At 41.4% G+C, this 22,150-nt stretch overlaps 1 protein-coding gene and 1 long non-coding RNA gene across 2 annotated transcripts; one reads left to right on the top strand and one right to left on the bottom strand.

Annotated features, from left to right (window-relative positions):
- Positions 1-1,300: 1,300 nt before the first annotated feature.
- On the bottom strand, positions 1,301-9,530 carry sumo3a (small ubiquitin like modifier 3a). The gene is made up of 4 exons (XM_034194968.1): positions 9,375-9,530; positions 8,424-8,552; positions 8,225-8,296; positions 1,301-2,065 (listed from the first exon to the last, which is right to left on the bottom strand). The coding sequence occupies exons 1-4, from the start codon at positions 9,393-9,395 to the stop codon at positions 2,003-2,005; spliced, it is 285 nt and encodes a 94-aa protein (XP_034050859.1). The 5' UTR covers positions 9,396-9,530; the 3' UTR covers positions 1,301-2,002.
- LOC117531819 lies at positions 3,294-19,795 on the top strand. The gene is made up of 3 exons (XR_004566742.1): positions 3,294-3,313; positions 13,692-13,700; positions 19,540-19,795. It is a non-coding gene; the product is annotated as an uncharacterized LOC117531819 (long non-coding RNA).
- Positions 19,796-22,150: the final 2,355 nt, after the last annotated feature.

Genomic DNA, 22,150 nt, shown 5'->3' with positions numbered 1-22,150 from the left:
AGTTGAAACAACAGCATTTACCACCGCCAAGGAGATCGTTTTCAGTGGCATGTCTTTTAGGATATAGGATAAAAAACAAAAATAAAAAAACAGAGCCAATTTTCTTGAAACTTGTGGAAGGGTAGAGTATGGCCAAGGAGGAAACCAATAACTGGGAGCAGATCCAGTGCCACTTTCTCTGCCATTACAAGATAAGACATATTTCAACATTTCTCTGAGTTCCTCAAGAGATTATCCATTCACCATGGTTGCTTACTTGGCCAATGCCCCACCCTTCCCAGTTTCACAAAAACGAGTTTAGTAGTTATTGTGCAATCCCGATAACTGTCAAACAGCACTGAAAACATAGCCTCCTACATAGCCGGCAAATGTAGAGTGCTAATACTTAACAGGTGAGATCTGGCTTGTTGTCGGATGCATGTGCTCTCAGAGTGCCGTTCTAGTTCAAAATCCCAGAGTCCCTTACTCAAAGCCTGATGACACCTAAAAAGTCACCTATTTATCACAACACTGACCTGATGGTGACTCTTATAAATCCATGCTCACGTCAGTAATCCATGTACAAAGAACGGGGCCATGCGGACGGAACACTTTCCTCTTAAACTCCACTGGTTGACTACCTCTGAAATGTAAAACAGTCGAGATGCTAATCACCAGCACTGCAGACAAGGGTGTATTCGCAAAAGTCTACAACATCTCCCAGTCAGCAGTGTCCAGCGAATAGCTTATTTAAACTGTTGTAATGAAGGCGTGCAATCACAAGACCTCACTGCTCAAGCTGGAAGCCACTGCATTTTCTCAAATCAGCCATCGCACGAGCCTATATGTGAATATTGGCATCTGACAGCACACCCCCCACCCCTCACCCCAAAAATACTTATCAACTTATTCACACAAGGAACTTTCAGCCCGTAATCCAAAAACAGTGAGCAATGCTGCTTGACAGAACACTACAGGGACTTGCCATTGGCACACTTCTTCAAAAACAGGAGAGGTGAATTACATATTCTACATGAAGAGACTCCGGTCGCACTGCCGGAATCCAACCAATGATCCCTATCAACGGCATAAACCTCCTCACCTGGATTGATTTTTTTTTCCCCCTCCAGATCAATGAATACTTAATACTTTGTATGGCAGATATCTACAGACACACTTTCAGATAGGAGGAAGAAAATGATGAAATAGTCCTAAATGTGAACTTCAATTTTGCTTTTACGGAGATCCATATATATATATATATATATATATATATATATATATATATATATATCAAATATGCAACAGACCTTTTTTTTTTGCCTTGACCCAAGCCACAGATCGTTTATGCAACATCTACTGATACTTCTGTACAGAAACCTCACAAGCTCTTGGGTTTCATCTCTTAAAAGAAAATAGAAATTGATTTAATTCATTCATTTTTTTTTTTTTTTTTAGCAAAACCTCCTAAAAATGCAATTAAAAATACATGTTGACAAAACAGAAACTGTCAACACTCAGAGAAAAAAGGAAAATGAAGTGAAATGGATGGCAGATGTGTATTAAGTTAAAGTACTGCTTCCACTTCAAAACATTTTCACGCCAACCGACTGTGACCCCTGATGAGTAACTCTAGGGCCTTGCATGACCCTTACGGATGTAAAGCACGTCAAACTACCGGGATACTACGCTTTCACTGGAGAGTGAGACAGAACCACACACAAACCAACAACACCTCTGACGTGCTGTTGGTCCGATCAGCTTGCAGTGTCAGAAGGAACTGATTTGATTGGCCAGCAGAGACACTGTTGACACTAAAAGTTCAGTCATGGCTGAGGGGGTATGTAAAAAGCTAAAAATCCTACCCCCACCCACCCAGCACCTGACAAAATCCATCAACATCTTTAAACTGAAAGAATAATAATTCTTATAATAATAAGAACAGAGAGGAGCAATGGGGAGGGACAGTGAAGGTGGCAGAGGGCGTGGTCTGAAGGGTGGCCATCGATAAGGTAGGAGGGGCTTAGCAGTAGCCACCTGTCTGCTGCTGGAATACATCTATGGTGTCTTCATCTTCCATCTCCAGCTGAAAGAGACAAAAGAACAGACGCTTCATTTAGTGTGTCCAGAAAACTATGCAACTACAATAATACAAACATCTGCCCTGATTTAAATGTAACAGTGTAAAACTTTAAATATGGCAACTGTTAAATTGGATACATTTGTCACTTAATACAGCAAAAACTGAAGTCCTTGTTTGAGCCCCCTTGGCTCTCTACCCTCTTTTGTTCACTCAGCAGTCAGAAATTTGGGTCTTACATTTGACCAGGCTCTCAAATTTGACACACACGTTACCCGTCTTGTGCAGTCTTGCTTCTTTCATTTACATTGCCCGCCTTAGAAACACTGTGTCTCAAGCTGAGCTAGAACAGATCATTCATACCTTTATTTCTTCGCCTCTTGATAACTGTAATTCGCTATTCCCTAGCCTCAGTAAGTCTTGGCTGGACCGCCCACAAATGGTCCAGAATGCAGCTGCAAGGTTCCTTACAAGGTCTTCTAAGTGGTCTCACGTAACACCCATTCTGTCCTCTTTGCATTGGCTCCCAATTCAGTTTAGACTGCAATTTCAAATATTGGTGATGACTTTTAGAGCTCTGCATGATCAAATGCCACTTTACATCAGTGAACTGTTGCACTCGTATGTGACAAGCAGGTCCAAGATCAAGGCTGAAGACCAAAGGAGACTGTGCCTTTGAGGTTGTGGCACCCAAAATGTGGAATACACTGCCACTCCACCTACATTCCGTGGACTCTGTTGGAACTTTTACGGAGAAGCTCAAAACCTATTTGTACAGGCTTGCTTTTAACTAGTTTTATGTTATTGCTGTTTTTAGTTTGTGTATTTTTATTTCTGTGTTCCTAAATTCTTGTACAGCACTTTGTGATTTTATCTTGATAGATGCTATACAAAAACCTTACTTACCAATCTAAAAGTCACAGAAATATGTCACCAACATGTTATCTTCACCATCCAACAGAGGGAGAGCAGGGGTATCCTCACCTTTCTGAAGATTCTTATTTTCCATTCTTGGCTGTCTGGCTTGTTTCTCTGGGCATGATTCATAATGTATAGTAAGTGTCTTAATGCTGAAGACCATATCCACGTGGAAAACACCAAGACAATGTGCATGTTTCACCCGGCTGCAGCAGATGTATGGTCAGGGTTCTCGTGAGCGCAGGTCCTACACCGTTATTTGGATCCCCAAAAGCTGTGATTTGAACTCCAACGCTGTGATTTAACCAATGCCGGGTTTTTTTTTTTTTAGGACATGTTGCACGTTATTTAACGTCACAGTTAGCAACACAAAGTATTCATGATGACATGCCATTGGCCCCAGACCCTCTTACAATACTCATGCCTGCAGCGCTCGCCGTGCGATTATACCATGCCAAGTTCTCCCCTATGCTGTGAAAAAATCCTGGTGAGAACCACAATGGCTACTTTACAGAGCTGGGGATGGACAGGTTGTCTCCCTGGGCAGTGACCATCCAGGACACACAGCAACTCTGTGGAGATGCTGAATGTGTCACCAGACATCAGACTCGATGTAACTAGGGCTGCAGCTATCGATTATTTTAGTAATTGATTATTCTGGCGATTAATTGAGTAATCAGATAAAAAGTACTTTTGCATTTTTAAACATCAATAGTCCAGGGCTCTCCCTAAGCAATGGCACAATGTCGCTGCGCCACCACTCAGATTGTCGGGTTTAGTGTATCCCTTTGTTTTCCTGGGTAATTATTTTTTTCACATCTTTACAAGTTTTGTCAAAAGTTCTCTCTTGCTGCTGCAAAACGCCCACTCTGATTCAAACGAATGCCAAGTAGCCACTCTGTCTCCGACACTTGTAGCTAATGTGACCATAGCTATACTGGGAGTGCTGTACAGAGCAGGGCTGAATGTTTCCTGATTGAAGCCTGGCATTCAGCGATGTATTCTGAATCCTACACGGTTCAGACATTGCATGGAGTGGAAGTTGTCAGGTTGTGGAGATGAGCAACTAAGGTGCTCCTGTTGTCAAAAAAAAAAAAAAAAAAAAAAAAAAAAAAAGCTTCACAGAGCCCAACGATGCCGCAATTTATACGGAATCAAGGGATACCCTGATTGCTTCACATCATTAAAACATGACAATATTTCTCCTCAGGGTGATAATGTAGAGCCGAGTCTTTCTTCAGAGTGCTTTGACCCTTTTTCTTTTTGCAGCCAAGTGTTTTATTTTGAAAATCCCAAGTTTTTAGAAGGCACCATGTCATCACTCGCTGCAGCTCCAAGACAGAGCACACACTGAGGTGACTAGCGCCACATCTGGTGACTTTTACTGCACAGAAACCAGCCAGTCAGCAAATAGGTAGAGGAGCATGCCTTTGTCAAGAATGGGAGACTGAGAGAAAAAGAGAGGAGAGCATGTGGTGCCTCTCAGCTGGTGGGGTCAGCCTCAAACAGTGAAGAAAAACAAACAAACAACACCTTAGATTTTTCAGACGGCTGGAGGGGGGCTTGTACATGTGTGTCAGCTACTCCTATTAACAAAAAACTTGTCAACTGGTAAAAATCAGCCGTCATGAAACCCCCAGAAGTCAGTCAGGGTAGTCTACAGAAAAACCTTTTACACCGTTTTCATATTATAGTTTTTGACTGCATGTAATTCATATTCAGAAAGTAGAATTGAAGTGACAATCATTACATCATTAAAACATGTTAAAATATACCTGCATTGTTTTGTTTTTTTAATTTTAAATCAAAAGTCCTTCTAGTCATATCTGATCATTGACATTTTTTAAAGTGTTACAACCATGTCTTGTTATTGTGAACCCAATATGTTGTTTCATGAGCTGAAGTTATCGTCACACCCTGACTGACTACAGCGCATTCAGTAATCTCAGCAGTGCAATTCATGTCTTTTCCTCTGCTTTAGCGATCACACGATGTCTGGAAAGAGCTCGTGTAGTCGTGATGTTATTGGTTTGAGGATGGTGATTATTTCTGCAGGAGAATGAAGGCCCAAGTCCTAAGGATCCTGGTGCTTCCCAACTGTATGGCTGTGAGAACTGGATGCTACCCACCAAATGACCGAAGGCAACAGCTTGATGTCTTTGGTACCAATGTCTCTTTTGAGGATCCACTGTGTCAAATTAACATTTACTTAAGAAAACTGAGATGGACAAGTATCATTCGCATTGTGAGGAAACATCAACTACGACATTTTGGCCACATGGTGTGTTTCTCTGGGCATGATCCAGCACGCAGCCACATCAGTGTTGAGGACCCAGAGGCAGAAGAAGACCAAGGGTTATCTTCCATTTCACCTGGGTGTGGCAGATAGATGGTCATTTTAGAAATGTGGGGATGGACTGGCTGTCTGCTGGGGTGGTTGCCATCCAGGACCCATGGTGGTTCTGTAGCATTATGGATGTGGTGATGTGCAACAACAGCACATGCGCCCAGGACTGACAAAGACCACACAGGCCATTGCTGCAGAACCTGACCATATTAAATTCTTCCAGTAGCTTTTGCTTCCAGACATATACAAAGCTACTGTTTTGGCAATGAATTATACAGCTCCCAGTGAGCCCGGAACTGCTGCCAACAAATTCAGGCCTGACCCAGTCATAACTCTGACACTGTCCACAACTTACACACCACCAATGGACTGAAACATACCATGTTACCAGATACTGGTTTAAAAAAAAAGACCTGAAAGGTTTTTTTTCAGGACAGGACTGCAGCACCCAATGAGGGGCCTGGGGGACTTTTTGGAATTTGAATTTTGAAATATTACATGCAATTTGGTGCAATTAGTAAGCTAAATGAGAGCCATTTCTTAGTCCCATTTTCTTGCTCACTTTAGTCAAAATAAGGCACATTTTCCCATATTGGCAAGATGACAGAAGTATAATACACAGTTTGTCACATGGATTAGGATGTTGTGTTATTACCATTTCATAAAACCACATATTTGCACTGGACCAGTCAGCATTTTTGTATACTGACAATTTACGTGAGGTGCAAAACGACGCAAACACATTTTTCACATCAATATGTGACTTCTACGAGCTTGTTAAATGTTTATCATGTCTGCACTGAGACAGTTTGAAGTAAATTCATCCCAATTCGTGGAAATTCAACCCAATTCATGTGAAATAATGTCAACTAACAATGAATTCCGTCAAAAAACATGATCGAAAACTTACCAGGAGTGTTAGCTTTTCCATATAAATAATGATTATTATTATTATTTTTATTTTTTTTTTTTTTGGGGATCGGCGTTTTGGTGAATAATCTTCTCCCTGAAACGTAACAATGTTTCCATCCAACTGTTTTAGTTTCAACACGATGCGGAGTTAACGGTAAAATGTGTAATGGTGTCTCTCATTTGCTGCTGTGTGGACGAGCGGCGGCATGTTACATTTGTCCTTCGGTCTTGGATCACGACATGAAAACGTGATACCTAATCTCCATTGTGGCGTCTCAGAGACATTTCGAAACGTTTTTGCAAAAACAAACATCATGTAATCAGACCACAGACTACATTGGACGCGGGCAGGGAAAACAAAGATAACCAGGAAACGTACACCATGTTAATAAAAAACCTGGATTTCCAGGAATTCCCAGAAAGCTCTCATTACTGAAACCAGACACAGATGCTTTGAAGAACTTAATAGGGAGTTGAAGCAGTAAAAGATTTAAACTCCACTACAACAACAAGAAATAGTTTTCTTTTAGCACATCTGGTATCTTGATGAATCACTGTATCCCGCAGGCCCACAACAGCAAACAGAGTTTCCAATAGGTGCCACTATGTGAGGTAAGAGGATCTTGCAATTTAAACTTGTTTTTAAGTGAAACATGTTTTAAAACAATTCTATAGTGGACAGGAACGTGTATCAGAGATTTTGCAAATTTATTCTAAAGCAGCTGTGTCAGATAATCGGGGCAAAATCCCTTTTGCCATCAAAGAATCAATCCAGAATTAGTTATAGCATATATTACAGTATTCCTCTTGGCTTTTGTAGGCAGCCAATTTCGTGGGAATGGAATTACAACAAGAACAAATTTTTAATGTTGAGCTAAAATATGGCCAGATTTTGCTGTCACTGAATTACCCAATTAGCTCAGATTGACCATCATGGTTTCAAGGGCAACTTCTGGATTTTTCAACATGGGCTCTATTTTTACACATTTCGGGGGTCATGTTTTCCATTAGAACAAAAACTAAATTGGGGCATTACTGTTTAAGAGCACAAACCCCATCATGAGCTAACCACCTAACTACCGTAATGGCATGGAGCAAGCTAAACGCACCAAGTAAACTGCTCCTTGGCATTATAGAAGGAGCCCTTTGTCAGCAGTTGACTGAGTGGACAGTCAGCTCATGGCTATGTAGCTAAGGTAAGCATATAACTGAATAATCAGCTGTTTTAAACTTTATTCACATTTAGTGACGGACACATGCACACATTTACCTCTGCAGGTATTCTCTTCATGCTCCAGACACCTCTAATGACATCTTCGCATGTTCCATGGTGACAAGAGGTAGTTTATTCCATGTGTTTAGCTAACCTTGCACCGTTACATAAATGAGTCGGTTAGATAGTGGTGGTGTTTGCGTTCTAAGTCAATAATGCATAAGTTCATTTCATTATTATCCCAAATGAAAAGATTACCCACAAAATGCCAAACAGAGCTCAGGTTGTAAAATCCCAGAGGTCCCCTTTTAAGCTCCTCACCTGTGCTGCTACACCAATCGGTACTTTACCCCATAATGCCCCTGATGATCCCCTGCGCTTTCCAGAATGCACTGAGTTACCAACAGAGTTCCAGCATCTCATAGTGCATGTAAATAATGACTAACAAGGACATGGATCGTGTTGATCCAGCAAATTCACGGGGGATTATGATGATGACACGTTCTTCCAAGTTGAGAGGGTTACCTAGAGGAGGTGTATGTAGCACCTGTGATGAACTTCTGCTGTGCCCTGATGTTGTCCATACTTCACATTTGTTTACATTGAACCCTGAACCAGATCTCTGCTGAAACTGACCTCTCGTGTGAGTCACGGACCGCGAGACGGCACGAGATTCACAACTGCGAAACACCGAATAAACGCACATCACCGTAACAGATCCTTAAAACGGTCACTACTTAAACTCACTAATGGCAGCTACAACACAATTTCTTACCTGTGCAGGTGTATCCGTCTCGTTGATCGGCTGGCCATCAAACCTGAACCTGATCTGCCTTATCGAGAGACCCTGATGGAGAAGACAGTGATGACAAAGGTGAACCCATGTGAAATGAAAACATATGGCTAATAATAATACAGATGATAAACATATTTTCAAGCAACATATAAAGGAGGAACTTGTGTTTTGTTCCTACCTGTCGTTCACAGTACGCCTTCATCAGTTTGCTGAGCGGTGTGTGTCTTTTGATTTTAAACTGGACCACTGAACCATCCTGTCCAGCAACCTTGAGGTTGATGTGATCGTTCTCAGTCTTCACTCCCTCCTGAAGAAATTAACTGGTTAATTATGGAGTAAAATAAACCGTAAACTGCAAAGACAACAAACAGATCTTTAGAAATGCACCAGCAGATGCTACAAAAATGCAAGAGGAAAAAAAAAAACAAAAAAAAAACCTACAATCTTAAAACTACAAGGTTAAAAAAAGCAAATACGTGCTGTTGTGGTGCTTACTATAAAAATACAAAATAAAGTCTATATTTAAAAAATATATATATTATAGGATACAGACGCTAGTTAGCATGGTTAGCTCCAGGCTAAGTGTTTGGCACGCGAGCCCCTCTGGATGCTGCTGTTAGCAGCCGGCTAACCCTGCTAGCACTTATTTGCTATATTGTGGACAAACACTTCAAAGCCGGTTAATATAAAAAATTTTTAAACAAGCACGGCCCTACTGTTTTTTTTCGATTAGTGCGTCACACCTTGTAGCGCTTTATTGTTGCTGGTGCATTTGCGGCATTTGCAGCGTTGCGGACATGACGCTAACGTGGTCCCGCTCCGACAAAGGGAAAAATGCGCAAATGGCAATCACGGTGGAACAGACATATCTGTTCAAAATCGTATCCACTCTGACTGTTGAGACTGAATAACTCACATCCGCGTCTATTTTGCATTGATTGAGTGGTGATAAACATAAGGATGGATGCGCTAAAACTCATTCATTTGCGAAACAAACACTGCGCCAATTCAGACAAACGTGCAAACCAGGCCATTTTCGATAGCACATCTAAAAAAAAAATAAAAAATCGCAGTTTAGCAGGAGCACTGCAAAGCCACCATTGTTCCACTTTAAAGCCTGATATCTTACCTTTGGCTTTTCCTCCGACATCCTTGCTCGATTTTGTGTAATAATTTGCAGAATAAACGCTGGCTAACCGCCGTTATTTGTCTTTTGGACGCCTTTTGCTCCCTCGCCTCCTCCAGTGACGGGTGCGCGCCTGGACCAATGCTGCGTTTAGCTCAGTGAAGCTAGTGTGCCTAGATAGAGAGAGTGGCGTCAACACAGAACATGGCGCCATTTTGGGTCTAACTGCGCTGAACTACTGAATGAACCTTTAATGTTTTCAGCATTTTTTTTTAAATCATTTAACCACATACAGCAACATATCCAGGTACAGGTACTATCAAAAATAAATATAAAAATAGTTAAGCTATTAAATTTGCATACAATTTTTTTTTGTCCGGTGACTGCGAATATCCGGTTTATACAATGGCGGATTAGATGAGTTTTACTGTACATGGGACTGAACAATAAATTTACCTCTCAAAGCTTTGATGATGAAGTCGCTTCCATCCCACACGGCTGAATTTATTTTCCCAAATTTTTCCAATATTCAGATCTGAAGGGAATCTGTCCATCTTAAAGCCCTTGTTCTGTCTATTTGTGCTTCCAAATGCACAACAACCCAGCATTTTCAGCGAATAAATAAATAAAATAGCTGGATTTACATGCAGACAGATTAATAACAAATGCTATTTTGAACCCAAAATGGCACCAGGAGTCACGTGACCGATTTCCCCCCCCGACTCGTCATGTCGCCACTCTCTCTATCTAGGCACACTAAGTGAAGCGGGTGGGGGGACCCCACTCCCCCGTGTTAAAAAAAAATCCAAGCAAACACATTGAGTGGTTAGTGCTTCGTTTGTGCAGATTTATGCCATTAAAATTTTCGTTTGTGCTGTTATGGTTTTTAAGATATTAAAGATTTTTTTAGGTCATTCAGGGGTCATCAACCCCCAGCTTGCTCCACAATGCACCAAACTGTTTCTACTTTTTTTAGTGCTTCGCTTGTGCTGATTTGTGCCGTTAAAATATCTATATGTGCTGTTACAATTTCTGAGATATTAAGAGTTGTATTTTTGCGCGCTGACGTCATCACCCCCCCCCCCCCCCCCCCCAGCTTGCTCCAAAGTGAACCAAACTGGACAATTTTTTTTAGCGTTTCGTTTGTGCTGATTTGTGCCGTTAAAAAAATCGTTTGTGCTGTTATAGTTTCTGGGATATTGCAAGTTTTATTTTTGCGCGATAACGGCGGGCACACGCACGGCGCTGCGTTCAGGTACCGTCAGAAATTACACGGCTTTTTTGTTGTTTCAAACAGGCTTGTGGCAAGGGTGTGATTTTGATTTTATTTTTGGTAAAAATAATTCATTGTATCCACACAAAAGATTAATTCTGGCCCATATTATCTGCCTGGAGACACAAGCATATCAGTCTCCAACATTTGTAAATTAAAATATTACCTATTGAAAATGTTAGCTATATCATGTGCTAACTCCGTTTTTTAACTAAAACCTCTGTATTTTACAAGTTCATTTACTAATGTCTTGGATGGTAAAATTGTGTAGAGATCATTGAATTTGTTGTTTCAGAGGACTTGTCGATTCGCTGTGAAACACCGTTTTGTGTAATTTTTAATGGGGAGTATAGAATGTTCTTAATAATGTTCATTTTTTAAATAAAGTAAAAAAAAAAACACGTTCCTAAATAAACTTTCAAGCAATTGCATTTAATGTCTTGTGATGATAGAAATGTGACTGACGAAGTAAAGATATAATACAGTTCATTAAACAGGTTTATTAACATAAAATATATTTTACAACAAAAAAAACGCGAGTAATTTCCAACGGTACTTGAACGCAGCAGCAGCGCACTCGCCTGCTCGCGCTGTACGTGTGCCCAAAAATAAAACTTATATCTCAAAAACCATAGCAGCACAAACAAAAAAATTTAACGGCACAAATCTGCACAAACGAAGCACTCAGTGTTTGCATGGATTTTTTACGCGGGTGGAGGTGGTGGTGGGGGGTGTCAGCTTCACTGAGCTGCTGCGTTTGACCATTGGATGCGACAGGATCACGTGACGTCGCTCACGGGAGCGCGGATGCGGGGGAGAGGGGGGTGATTAAGGCACACTCAAAGCGGTGGCGCGCGCCTATACAAAATGCTCGACCCCGCGAAGCATGGCGCCTATGAGGGCATTGCAAAAATATGTGCACAGAGAGACTGCAGAGTTTCCTTGTGTGTTTGTGCGCGAGCGCGCGTTTACGCTACAGCCATGTTTGCACAATTTACAAATAACACATTTTCCTTTCATGTGAAAGATCATTTTGTTTGACGTCTGCCCCACAACACTTAGATCCTGGCCTCTGATCCTGATTGCTGACATGTTCCTAATCACTGAGTGTTGATTTTGCTCTTTCATCCTGATTACTTTGATCATGATCTTTGATCCAGATAACTCATCTTTGGTCGCTGATCTTTGATCGCTGGCCTGGGCAAAGCTCGTCATGGGGAAAGAATATCTCTAGATTCTGACTTCCATGGAAATAACTCTGATGCTGATTTCCATCGTGACTTGAATGTTTGAAAGCTTTTTGGGTCCTCATCCCTGAAAAAAGAAGAAACCACTGGTAAGCACCAAGGGCGGCAAATGGTTTGGTGTTAAAGGGATGTCCAGTGCACAGCAGTGAACAGGTTCAAACTTGAGGCAGTTCATGTTGGTGCAGATCTCGGCAAAGAAGACTATCTTCCACCATTGCTGATGAAGTTAGGAAAGCTCTGCATTGCAGTGCCACTGTTCTCCGAGGTCCACAGACCTGTTAGTGGCCAGATAGATGGATGGATATATTTACTTTTTGTCTGGCTATGCCAGTGGTGTCAGGTATCACCTCTGTCAATGAGCATATCACGAGGCTCACAATTAGGTGTTCTTTGGGTGTCCTGTCTGTTTAGTACATGTATAGCTTCTTACAGTATATTTAGAGTGACCTAACACAACTAGGTGTCTTTCGTACTTGATCTCTCCTTGGACCCTTGTTGCATCATGATGGAACACCTGCTATGGCATTTCGTCCATATGGGGCATTTCTGTGGGTATGATCCAGCATGCACATGTCTCTGTGTTAAGGACCCAACAACCTGGAGAAGACCAAGGGGATGTCCATGTTTCATTTGGCAGTGGAAGATAAATAGATAGCACCTTTCAAAAGGTGGGGATGGACCAGCTATTTGCCTGGCCAGTTGCCATTCAGGACCCAGGGTGGTTCTGTGGTGTGACATATATGGCACCACATGACACCAATGCATGTTCCCAAACCTAAACTGCATTAATCTGTGATTGATGGCTTTCCCAGAGGTGACACTTCTCTGATCACTGGTGATTTCAACAAGCCCACAAACTACTTATATCTGTTAGTGGAGCAGATAACTGAAATAATCCTTCAAATGGTGATACAAGCAGCAAATTTGGCACAAATACCCCTTAGAGACATTAGTCTTTTGAAGAAAAAAAAAAACCTACTGGGCACTTGAATTTTCAATAGGCAGCCAGGTAAAGGTCAATTGAAGAATTACACAGGAGTCAAAATTCAAATTATTGATTGACCTCATAGGATTAATACATTGAATGGTTTTGACAGTGTTGAATGCTTGGTCTGCAAAGTAAAGGTCAAACAAGGTCAGTGTCCACTGGATTCTATGACATGTGACATATGTTACCCCCGTAGCATGATAACTAAGCATGATACATGGTCCAAACTATTCCTTGTTAAAACTCCATTAACTCAACCAATAATTTGCATCACTTTTACCTAAATTGTAGCAACTTTAACTTTTGACCCCTGTACAAACTGAAACTGACCTTTGTCACCATTCTTGTTGTTTTTACCCCATAACTCCATAACAATCAGTGACAGATGGTCCAAACTATACCTTTTTGGAATCTTTATGATCAGGCAAATAATGCGGTATAGTTTTCAATATGATTGGAACATCTTTTAATTTGGAGACCTGTGTAATTCTTCAATTGACCCCTACCTGGCTGCTTATTGAAAATTCAAGTGGCCAATTCTTTTTTCAAAACAGGAATGTCGAATTTGATGCTTGTATCACCATTTGCAGGATGCCGCTCTAAATATTCTCTTATCTGCTGCACTATGTTTAGGATCCTTGACAAGACACATCATTTGAATTATCTTGATCCACCCAGCTGTGAATGGGTATGGATTTGGCTGGGGAAGTATCCTGCAATAAGCTTACATTTCATGCAAAGGAGTTGTAGACTTTCTTCCACTTCATGCTACAGTATTCCGGGATAAGCCGCAGCATCAATGGGTCTCAGAGCATACATAGGTTTTGTAAAGAGGGGACACAGACACACACATACACACAAAACTGTCAGCTGGCATGCAATGTGATACTAAGAGTGAAGAATGAGGCATTTGTTAGAGGAATCTGTGACCACACCATCTTCCGTCTGCTTAGAGAGGAACTGAAGTAGAGCTTTCCTCCCAACCTCTCCCCTCCACAATCTTGACAGTTGATGGTAGAATCCTGTTGTAATGTACCATTGAGCCAGCTAGAGTAATTGTGTGAGGCTGATCCTTCTGCCAGGATGTTGAACATCTTTGCTGTTAGGGTTCTAGTGGCTGATCCACCGGTCAGCTGAGATTCATCAAATTTCAGTGAGATTCCAAAGGTGGGGAAAGGGGGCGGGTAAACCACAAGGATTTGTAGTATTGAGGTTAAACTTCTGGTTGCTGTTCTGCTGGTATTTCAAGCAAATAGTGCTTCTGTTGGGAGATGGGTATGATACCAAGAAACTTGAAGAAAGGACTTGTTGTCTGTCTCTGGAAATGACAGAAACTTCTTGTATTGCAACAGCTACAGTTACACTTATCTCCATGCTGAGCAAGGTATTTGCAAGTATCATTCTATGTAGTATTCAGTGCCAGCTGCTTTGGTGATCAGATCAGTCTGGTTTCATGTCCAAGACATTAATCAGTGGTGGGGTCCTGGCTGTGCAAATACTCAATGAACACATAGGAATTTTGGCAGGGATTATTGGTAGGCCTATGTTGATTTTAACAAAGCCTTACATTTCACTGACTGGGGTGCTTTGTAGGATATCTTGAGAACTCATGGTGTCCCCAAGAGGTTACTAGACATCATGGCCTGCCAATAAACAGCTGTCCACAAACCGGAGACATGGTGAGCTGGCTCACCGATTGCTGTTGCTGGCCCAGAACGTAATATGGTGAGGAGCCAGGTGCTGACCATGCTGGGCATCCTGGCATCATGGGAATTCCAGCGTGAGCTTGTTGATCGGTCAGGTGTGTGCCAGTCACCTTTGTGCCGTGGAATGCAATCATCCAAATCTCATCCAGGTACATCACAGTCCAACATTACAGCGGATTCTGCAGCGACTGCCGGTTTCCCAAATGTAATTGGAGCTATTAACAGCACACATATTGCTATAAAGGCGCCATCACATTATGAGATTGTTTTTGTTAATAGGAATATCATGTCAAATTATTCATTTTTGCCTTACAGATAGCCTGCCTAAAACTTTTGCATCTAAATTCTATTGTTTTTATGTAATGCTGTTTTGCAGCTGCACTGATAAACTCGCTGTCTCTCCATCAAGGCAGAAACTCTAATAACATTCATTCTTAGCGAGAGTTTTCATGGACTGAACAGTTTCACTTACTGGCAAAATGCTGAATAACTTCATTTACTGGCAAAATGTACGTGACCGTTTGCAACAACCCCGCCTTTCTCTGAATGTACAAAAAGAGCACTTCTGCTGTTATCACTCACACACTCTTTTCTCAGAATTTTGCTGCATTGGGTGTGACTTCAAAGCTTCGAATTAAAAGCCTGTGTTTATCGACAATCTGTCAATTTGTTTTTTCATTTCCACAAACAGCCTCAGACAACTTGACTTAAAGTCATTTTTCACCTCAACAATTGGTGTCTGAAGTGGGGATGCTCTCTCGACCGTCGGACCGAACCGAGCGGATTGCCAAACGGTGCCAGTAGAGGTCTGCCTCGTACCCAGCTTTGGCTTTGACGGAAGGAGGACCGACCAGTTTGGGTTCCCGATCGCCAGTGCAGCATTTCCACGAATCATGCGTGTTGTACCAACACAGCACTGGTGAGCAAGGCTGTTCTTTTGTTGTGGAAATTAAAATTGACCAGTTGACAACAGGCATTGTAGGTTAAAATAACACTTTATTTTAACTGACTTTGGGCCTTTGTAGGAGACCTGCGGGTTTCTGAGTTATGTAGGAGTCACGACAAAAAGTGATTCTAAGTGGTAGGAGTGTGTTATCTCTGAGGATAGAAGAATTTTAATTCTCTGAGTAGGGGTCACCATAAAATAATAATAATAATAATATTTTTTTCTGAGGTAGGACACAAAACAGGAAAAGAAAAACCTGATGAAGTTGACTGGTGTTCTATTGTACGAATAATGAAGGAGAAATATGAAGAAAAATGTCTCACACATATGAATATATGGGTGAAAGATTTTGGTTTTCCGACAGGAGGGAGTTTAAGCAGAACTCAAGTGGATTTACTAAAAGCTAATTTAGATAAGGAAAAAGCCAAAATTATGTCCAAATCCAAAGTGAAAACAGTGGATGTGACAGATATAGCAGATTGTTACGCTGCATATGCTGTGTGGTCAAACGAATATGATTTAAGAGATAAGAAACAGAAAAAGAATGCTGAACAAATGAAAAAAAACACACACACACAAACATCCACAGGATACCTACTAATCCTTTTCCTCTCTTCCACCTCCCTACGCCTCAAACACTCTTTAGCCGAGCCTTGCTGAGCCTGATGTCACAGGTCAAAGTCTACGAGGGGAAGACTGGTGTCCTGTTTATTGTCGGCCCCAGCAACCTGCTGCAGCCCAACAACCAGATCCACCAGCCGCTGCTCCGCTACAGAACATACTGATGTTGCCCCTAGCCTCCTCCCCCCACCCCCAGTCCTGTCCTCAATCCAGGATGACGACCGCCCCGGTCCCTCTGGGGGTCAGAAAAGTGCCATTTACTACCAAGGTGCAGGCAGGTTTTTTTCCCCATCCTCACCAGATCATCTGCCAAACACCAAGGACCCAAAGTGACACAGATTGTCATGCCGATGATCAAGTTTCCTGGCGCCAATGGTGAAAATGCCTTGGTTCATCGTCACATGTGGACAGAAATGCTGATGGTGGCAAAGGACTACCTACCTCCACTCAACCAGGGTGGAGAGGGGTTTGCTGAAAACTGACTGCTTTCTGTCAAGCCTGGAGACCAACAGGTGAAGAAACGACCAGCCTTTTAAAGACACTCTTTCCAGTCCAACAATATCTGAAAATCCAGGCTGTGGTTGAACAACAAGCAGCACAAAGACTGAGAGCGGAGACGGTCTCTTGGGATAACACCAGCCATTATGAAATGCACGTCAAAGCAGTCTGTGAGGACATCAAAGCTAAATGTCCAGCCACAGTGGACATGGCAGCAATCCAAGCCTGCAAAGAAAAGCCTGGTGAGACTGTGACAGACTTTTTCGTCCGTCTGGAGAAGGAGTTCATTGCACACAGTGGTGAGAGGCCCGATGAAGCTTACAGTGGAGACAAAGAGACAACTTTGGAGTCGAATAAACCCTAATTGGAGGATGGGCTGATAACCGAGTGAAAGAAATCCTGAAACATGCATGCCATGCTGAAACAAGAGAGGTGAGGAAAGCCACCAAGAGGAGACACAATGATCACCAGACAATGATGAATGCCCTTGAAACATCTGCTGCTGCACTCCCCATGATGTCCTTCAAAAGGGGCGCCCTTGTCAACGTGGCCAACAGAACTTTGATCAGAGACCGACTAACAGCCCTCAACCCAGAGACACTGATGATCCAAACGGCTGTTTTATTTGTGGGGCTTCTGAGCACTGGTCCTCTTGGTGCTCACATCACCATGAAGAGCCACAATGCAGACGTGGAGGCTTCTCACTTGGGCAAGGCAGATGCGGTGGAAAACAGGGTCCAGCCCAACAGAGCCAAGACACCCTAGGGGGCCGACCACGACAGACGTCCAACTCGGCAAACGGTGAATCAGACACCAACACTACGCTTACACCCGCCGTGGTACATAACACCGACACACGCTTTGAAGACAAAGTAAATGATTATTTGCATAAAAATCAAACAAAACTTTACTCCAGAGGTACAACAATTAATCCTGAGTAAAATTGATGAGTTAGAAAAGCAAACAAATCCATATCAATATGTATCTCACGTCACCTCAGCCTTTTGAAGTTTTGCCTACAGCTGAATTAACTGTGAATGGGGAAAAAAATAAAATTTATGATTGACACTGGGGCTACTAAATCTTTAATACAGAGCTCTGATTTTGAATGTCTTGAAACTGGGGATAAGACACGTGTTTGTTTGTGCAAGTGGGGACGTTCTGAGAGAACCTTTCTCTAAACCTGCTCTGTGTCACTGGGAAATGTGAAATCACCCTTTTTAGCATGAGTTTGTCATATCTCAAAAGTGCCCTATAAAGTTGTTGGGCTGTGATATTTTGTTTTCTTTTAACTTGCATGGGCATGGAAATTAAGGTGTATTTGTCCCCCAATGACCTAAATCAGTGTGTGCTGCTACCCCAAGGCCTGAATGATTCATTGTGTGTACAACTGGTCTGTGCTGCCACCTACTGGTGAAATGCAGTTAGAGCATGTGAAAAATTTAACCTCTCCAACTTTTGAAAATGAGACCAGAAGAAATGCGCTGTACTGCACATATTTGTGATCAACGTGATTCTCTTTATGAACAAAAGTTTTTGGGGTTTTTCTCTGTCTGTGAAGCAAACGGAGGACTGACTGTGACTGATGTTTACTTTAGTCACTCTTTTGTTGTGGCTTCAATATTGTTAAATAACAATCAGCAGGAAGTCTTTGATGTCCCTGGCTCGGTCCCACACATTTCAATTGCTAACTCCATTTCAAAGGAGTGGAAGGACACAAGTCCATTTGTGTTTTGTTGTGATGCAACATATAATTGGGAAGATACCAATGTGCCTATGATTTCTTATTCATCTTCAACAAATGCATTTAGCTAGGCAACCGGTGCACAACACACACTGACAGGCCATCGAGTTTTGACAGTTCGATGACGCTGAGGAGTTTTCTACTCCCACTTCTATGCCAAATTTGAAAGTCCCTTCCTATCTCTCTTCTGTTTCACTCACCTTGTGGGCGCATCGTAAGTATGATGTAGGTTTGATCAAAGGTTGCGCTATGATTTCTCTAAAATCTAAATAATTTTTCAGGCCTATCAAAAAACAATATCCCCTCAGACAGGTAGCTATGGATGGGATAACACCTGTTTTTCAGTTCCTGCTGAAGGAAGGAATCGTGGTACCCATCCAAAACTCTCCTGTTTTAACGCCAGTATTCCCAGTGAAAAAGACTCGTCCTGCTGGACATCCCACTGAATGGCGTTTTGTTCAGGACTTGAACACCGTGAATGGGGCAATCATACCGCTCGCCCCAGTAGTACCGAATCCTCACACAATTTTGTCTCAGATCCCAGGAGAGTCACAATTTTCCTCAGTGGTTGACCTTTCAAATGCCTTTTTTTCCATCCCAGTACATCCAGATTCTCAGTTCTGGTTTGCTTTTACTTTCAAGGGTCAACAACAGTATACCTGGACTCGCTTGCCCCAAGGGTTCGCCAGTAGTCCCCATTATTTTTGTCAAGCATTAGCTGATAGCTTAGCCTCCTTGACCTTATCACAGGGAACCGCATTATTACAATATGTGGACGACTTGCTTGTTGCTGCACCATCCAAGGCCCAATGTGAACATGACGCATTACTTCTCCTTACACATTTGGCTGAGAATGGACATAAAGTGTCACTGACGCTCGAGTTCCTCACGTGTTCAAGCCATCATTAATGTGCCCCGCCCACAGACGAAAAAACAAATGTCTTTTCTGGGGATGTGCTCCTACTGTAGAAATTTTATTCCAGATTTTTTCTACATGGAAGCCCCATTGAGGTCACCCCTGATGCCTCTCTGTGTCACGGATGCACCTGCCCTTCAATGCCCATCCAGGTGATGAAGATCTGGCCACAAATTCAAACACATGGAGGGAATTTAAATGAAAAATAATCACTACATTTTTAGGATAGTAGCCAAGATGAGCCCAGCTCATTCCAGCTCATGTTGGAGGAACTGTGTAGCACTTATCGCTAATCACACTCACATATTCTGGTCCTGTCCTAATTTAAGTGTTTATTGGAAAGAGATATTTGATGCCCTTAAAGTGGGTTTACAACACGATATCCCATAGGAACCTACAGTGGCATTATTGGGGGTAATTCCTGGAGGACTGGAGGAGAGGGCCACAAAATATCTACTGAATATTTTATTCACAGCTGCATTACAATGTATGTATGTGTAATGTTAAATGGCTGAGGCCAGATCCATCAAGTTATAATATATGGAACCAAATAGTGTGGGATCTCTATTAAACGGAGCAAATTATATACACTTTAGGGCTCCAAAAAAAATCCATTTTTGTTGGGTGATGGAGCCCAGTTATGGCTTTGTCAATGCAATGAGAGGGTTACTTTGTGCCCCCCCCCCCCCCCCCCCATCTGACTCTTAGTTTTGTTCCTTCTATACACGTCATATTATCACCCATTCTGTCATACATACGACACTTTTTCAAAAAAAGCAAAAAAACTTTTGTTGCAGTCGTTAAGCTCAATATTATCGGAGTCCCCTCGAATGTTTGGAAGTGGACATTTAACATTTCGTGTATCCAGTGTCTGAATATATATAAATATACACAAATACAGAAATGTATACATTACACTGTTGTTGATAAAAAGTAAATAAAAATTAAGTTAAAAAAAAAAATGCTAAATTTGGAATTTTGGTCAGTATTTTATTCACTCTTTTCTCTTCCAAAAATCATAAAGCAGCTACAAATGGCTACTAAACAGCAGTATCAACATAAATGGTTTCCATGATTTACAATTAGCAATACTTCAAAATAAGTCATTTTGAAAATCGAAAAATTACAAAGTAAAATGATTACATTTTCCCATTGTTTAAATCAGCAATTAATGAATCTTGTGCAGAAATCTGTAAAACCTGATGATTTGCATGATATTTTCCAAGATATTTTTAAGAAAAATGAATTCTTTACACACATTCACAAACTAAACAGTTAGACTAATAAACAGAATAAGTCGACAAATGCTACACGAGTCACAAGAAAGCCGACTTACAGCCACAAAGAACACTGCTGCCCCTCTAACTTTAGCCTTCTGTTGTAGCATTGTGCATCATGAGAGTAAGTAGCATTCCTTGAATAGATCTGCTCATTGGTTGATTAAAACTAGAAACTAAAACACTGTTTCTTTTATTAAAAAAGAAAAAAAATCTAAGCCAAAGTTTCAATGAAGTACAAGTCATGAGGTGTGTGAACCACAAGACAGACACTGTGTCTGAAATGACTCCTTACACAAGTTACAGCTGTATGCAGTTGGTGGTGATTTAAGATTTTGGACATTTGACAATGAATTTCTGTCCTAATTAATGGGTTTTATTAGCTATCACTAGAATTTGCATTTTATATGTGAAGCACTGCACTGATATAATAATTTAATAATAATAATTTTACATGGGAATACTCAGTCAGTGGTGGGCACAGACAACCAAAAAATTAACTTTGATAACAGATAATCAGATAACTGAAAAGTTATCTTTGATAAAGATAAACCAATAAACCACCCAAAAATGTATCGGAAGTTACAGATAACCGATAAATTCTAGTATTGTCTCTGGTACATTTGCAACTACTAACAAGCTGAATTTGAGTTTTAACACCACAATCGCTTTTGGAAGCATCAAAAGACCCAAACAATGAGCCAAGCCCACACTTCTATGTTTGAACATGCTGCCCCTGCTGGAAACTACATGGCTACAGCACAGAAGCACCCTCAGAGCAATCACAAAGCCAGCTCTCTACTAATCACAATGCTCTGGTCAGGCGGAGGTCTTGAAAAATAAAGGCATGCTGACTTATGGTTTTGTGTGAATACTGATAGAATAACTCCATTAATGTCAATTCTGTCATTTGTACAAAGTTAAAATATAACATATCTTTTAATGTTGAATAATGCACTAATTCTGAGGTTTTGTAACAAACACAGACAGATCGCAAAGGATTCTGGGTAAAAGTGCCTCTGCTAAACACTGATTGGTTCAGTCATTCATTATGTAAACCAGCACGTTAATGTGACGTGTGTCGTGTGTTGGTGTTTACAGATAAATGTGCTTTTGTAAAATATTCTATTTTTATTTGTAAAAACAGGCATTTTTACGGAGCCCTGGAAGTGTCATCTCAAAATGTTTTGCATGTGGAGAGAATGTGCGCATGTTTTATTAGTGCTGTGCGCATGTTTTATGATGTGCGCACGTTTTATGATGTTGTAAAACGTGCACTCAATATTATCTTGACACATAAATGTTGGCTTTACACTCTGCGAGTTTTGGCCCTTTTTCAGATGATTTTTCATTCATGCGCAAATTTTTTGCACTGAGTTTCAGGTTAATCGCGCGTCCTGCATCATGCAGTGTACATGGAGTAATAAGCTGCGTTCAACATCTCACAACCACCTCCTCCTGATCGCCGATCGTATGGTTGAATGAAAATCAAACCTGTTTGATATTATTCTGGTCGGCCGTCGTGAGGGTATCCTGCTGCTGAAGAGCTATAAGCATCCAACC

This window comes from Thalassophryne amazonica, chromosome 19, assembly GCF_902500255.1.
Source record: "Thalassophryne amazonica chromosome 19, fThaAma1.1, whole genome shotgun sequence".
Taxonomy (NCBI): domain Eukaryota; kingdom Metazoa; phylum Chordata; class Actinopteri; order Batrachoidiformes; family Batrachoididae; genus Thalassophryne; species Thalassophryne amazonica.
This window is presented reverse-complemented; position numbering and strand designations above follow the sequence as displayed.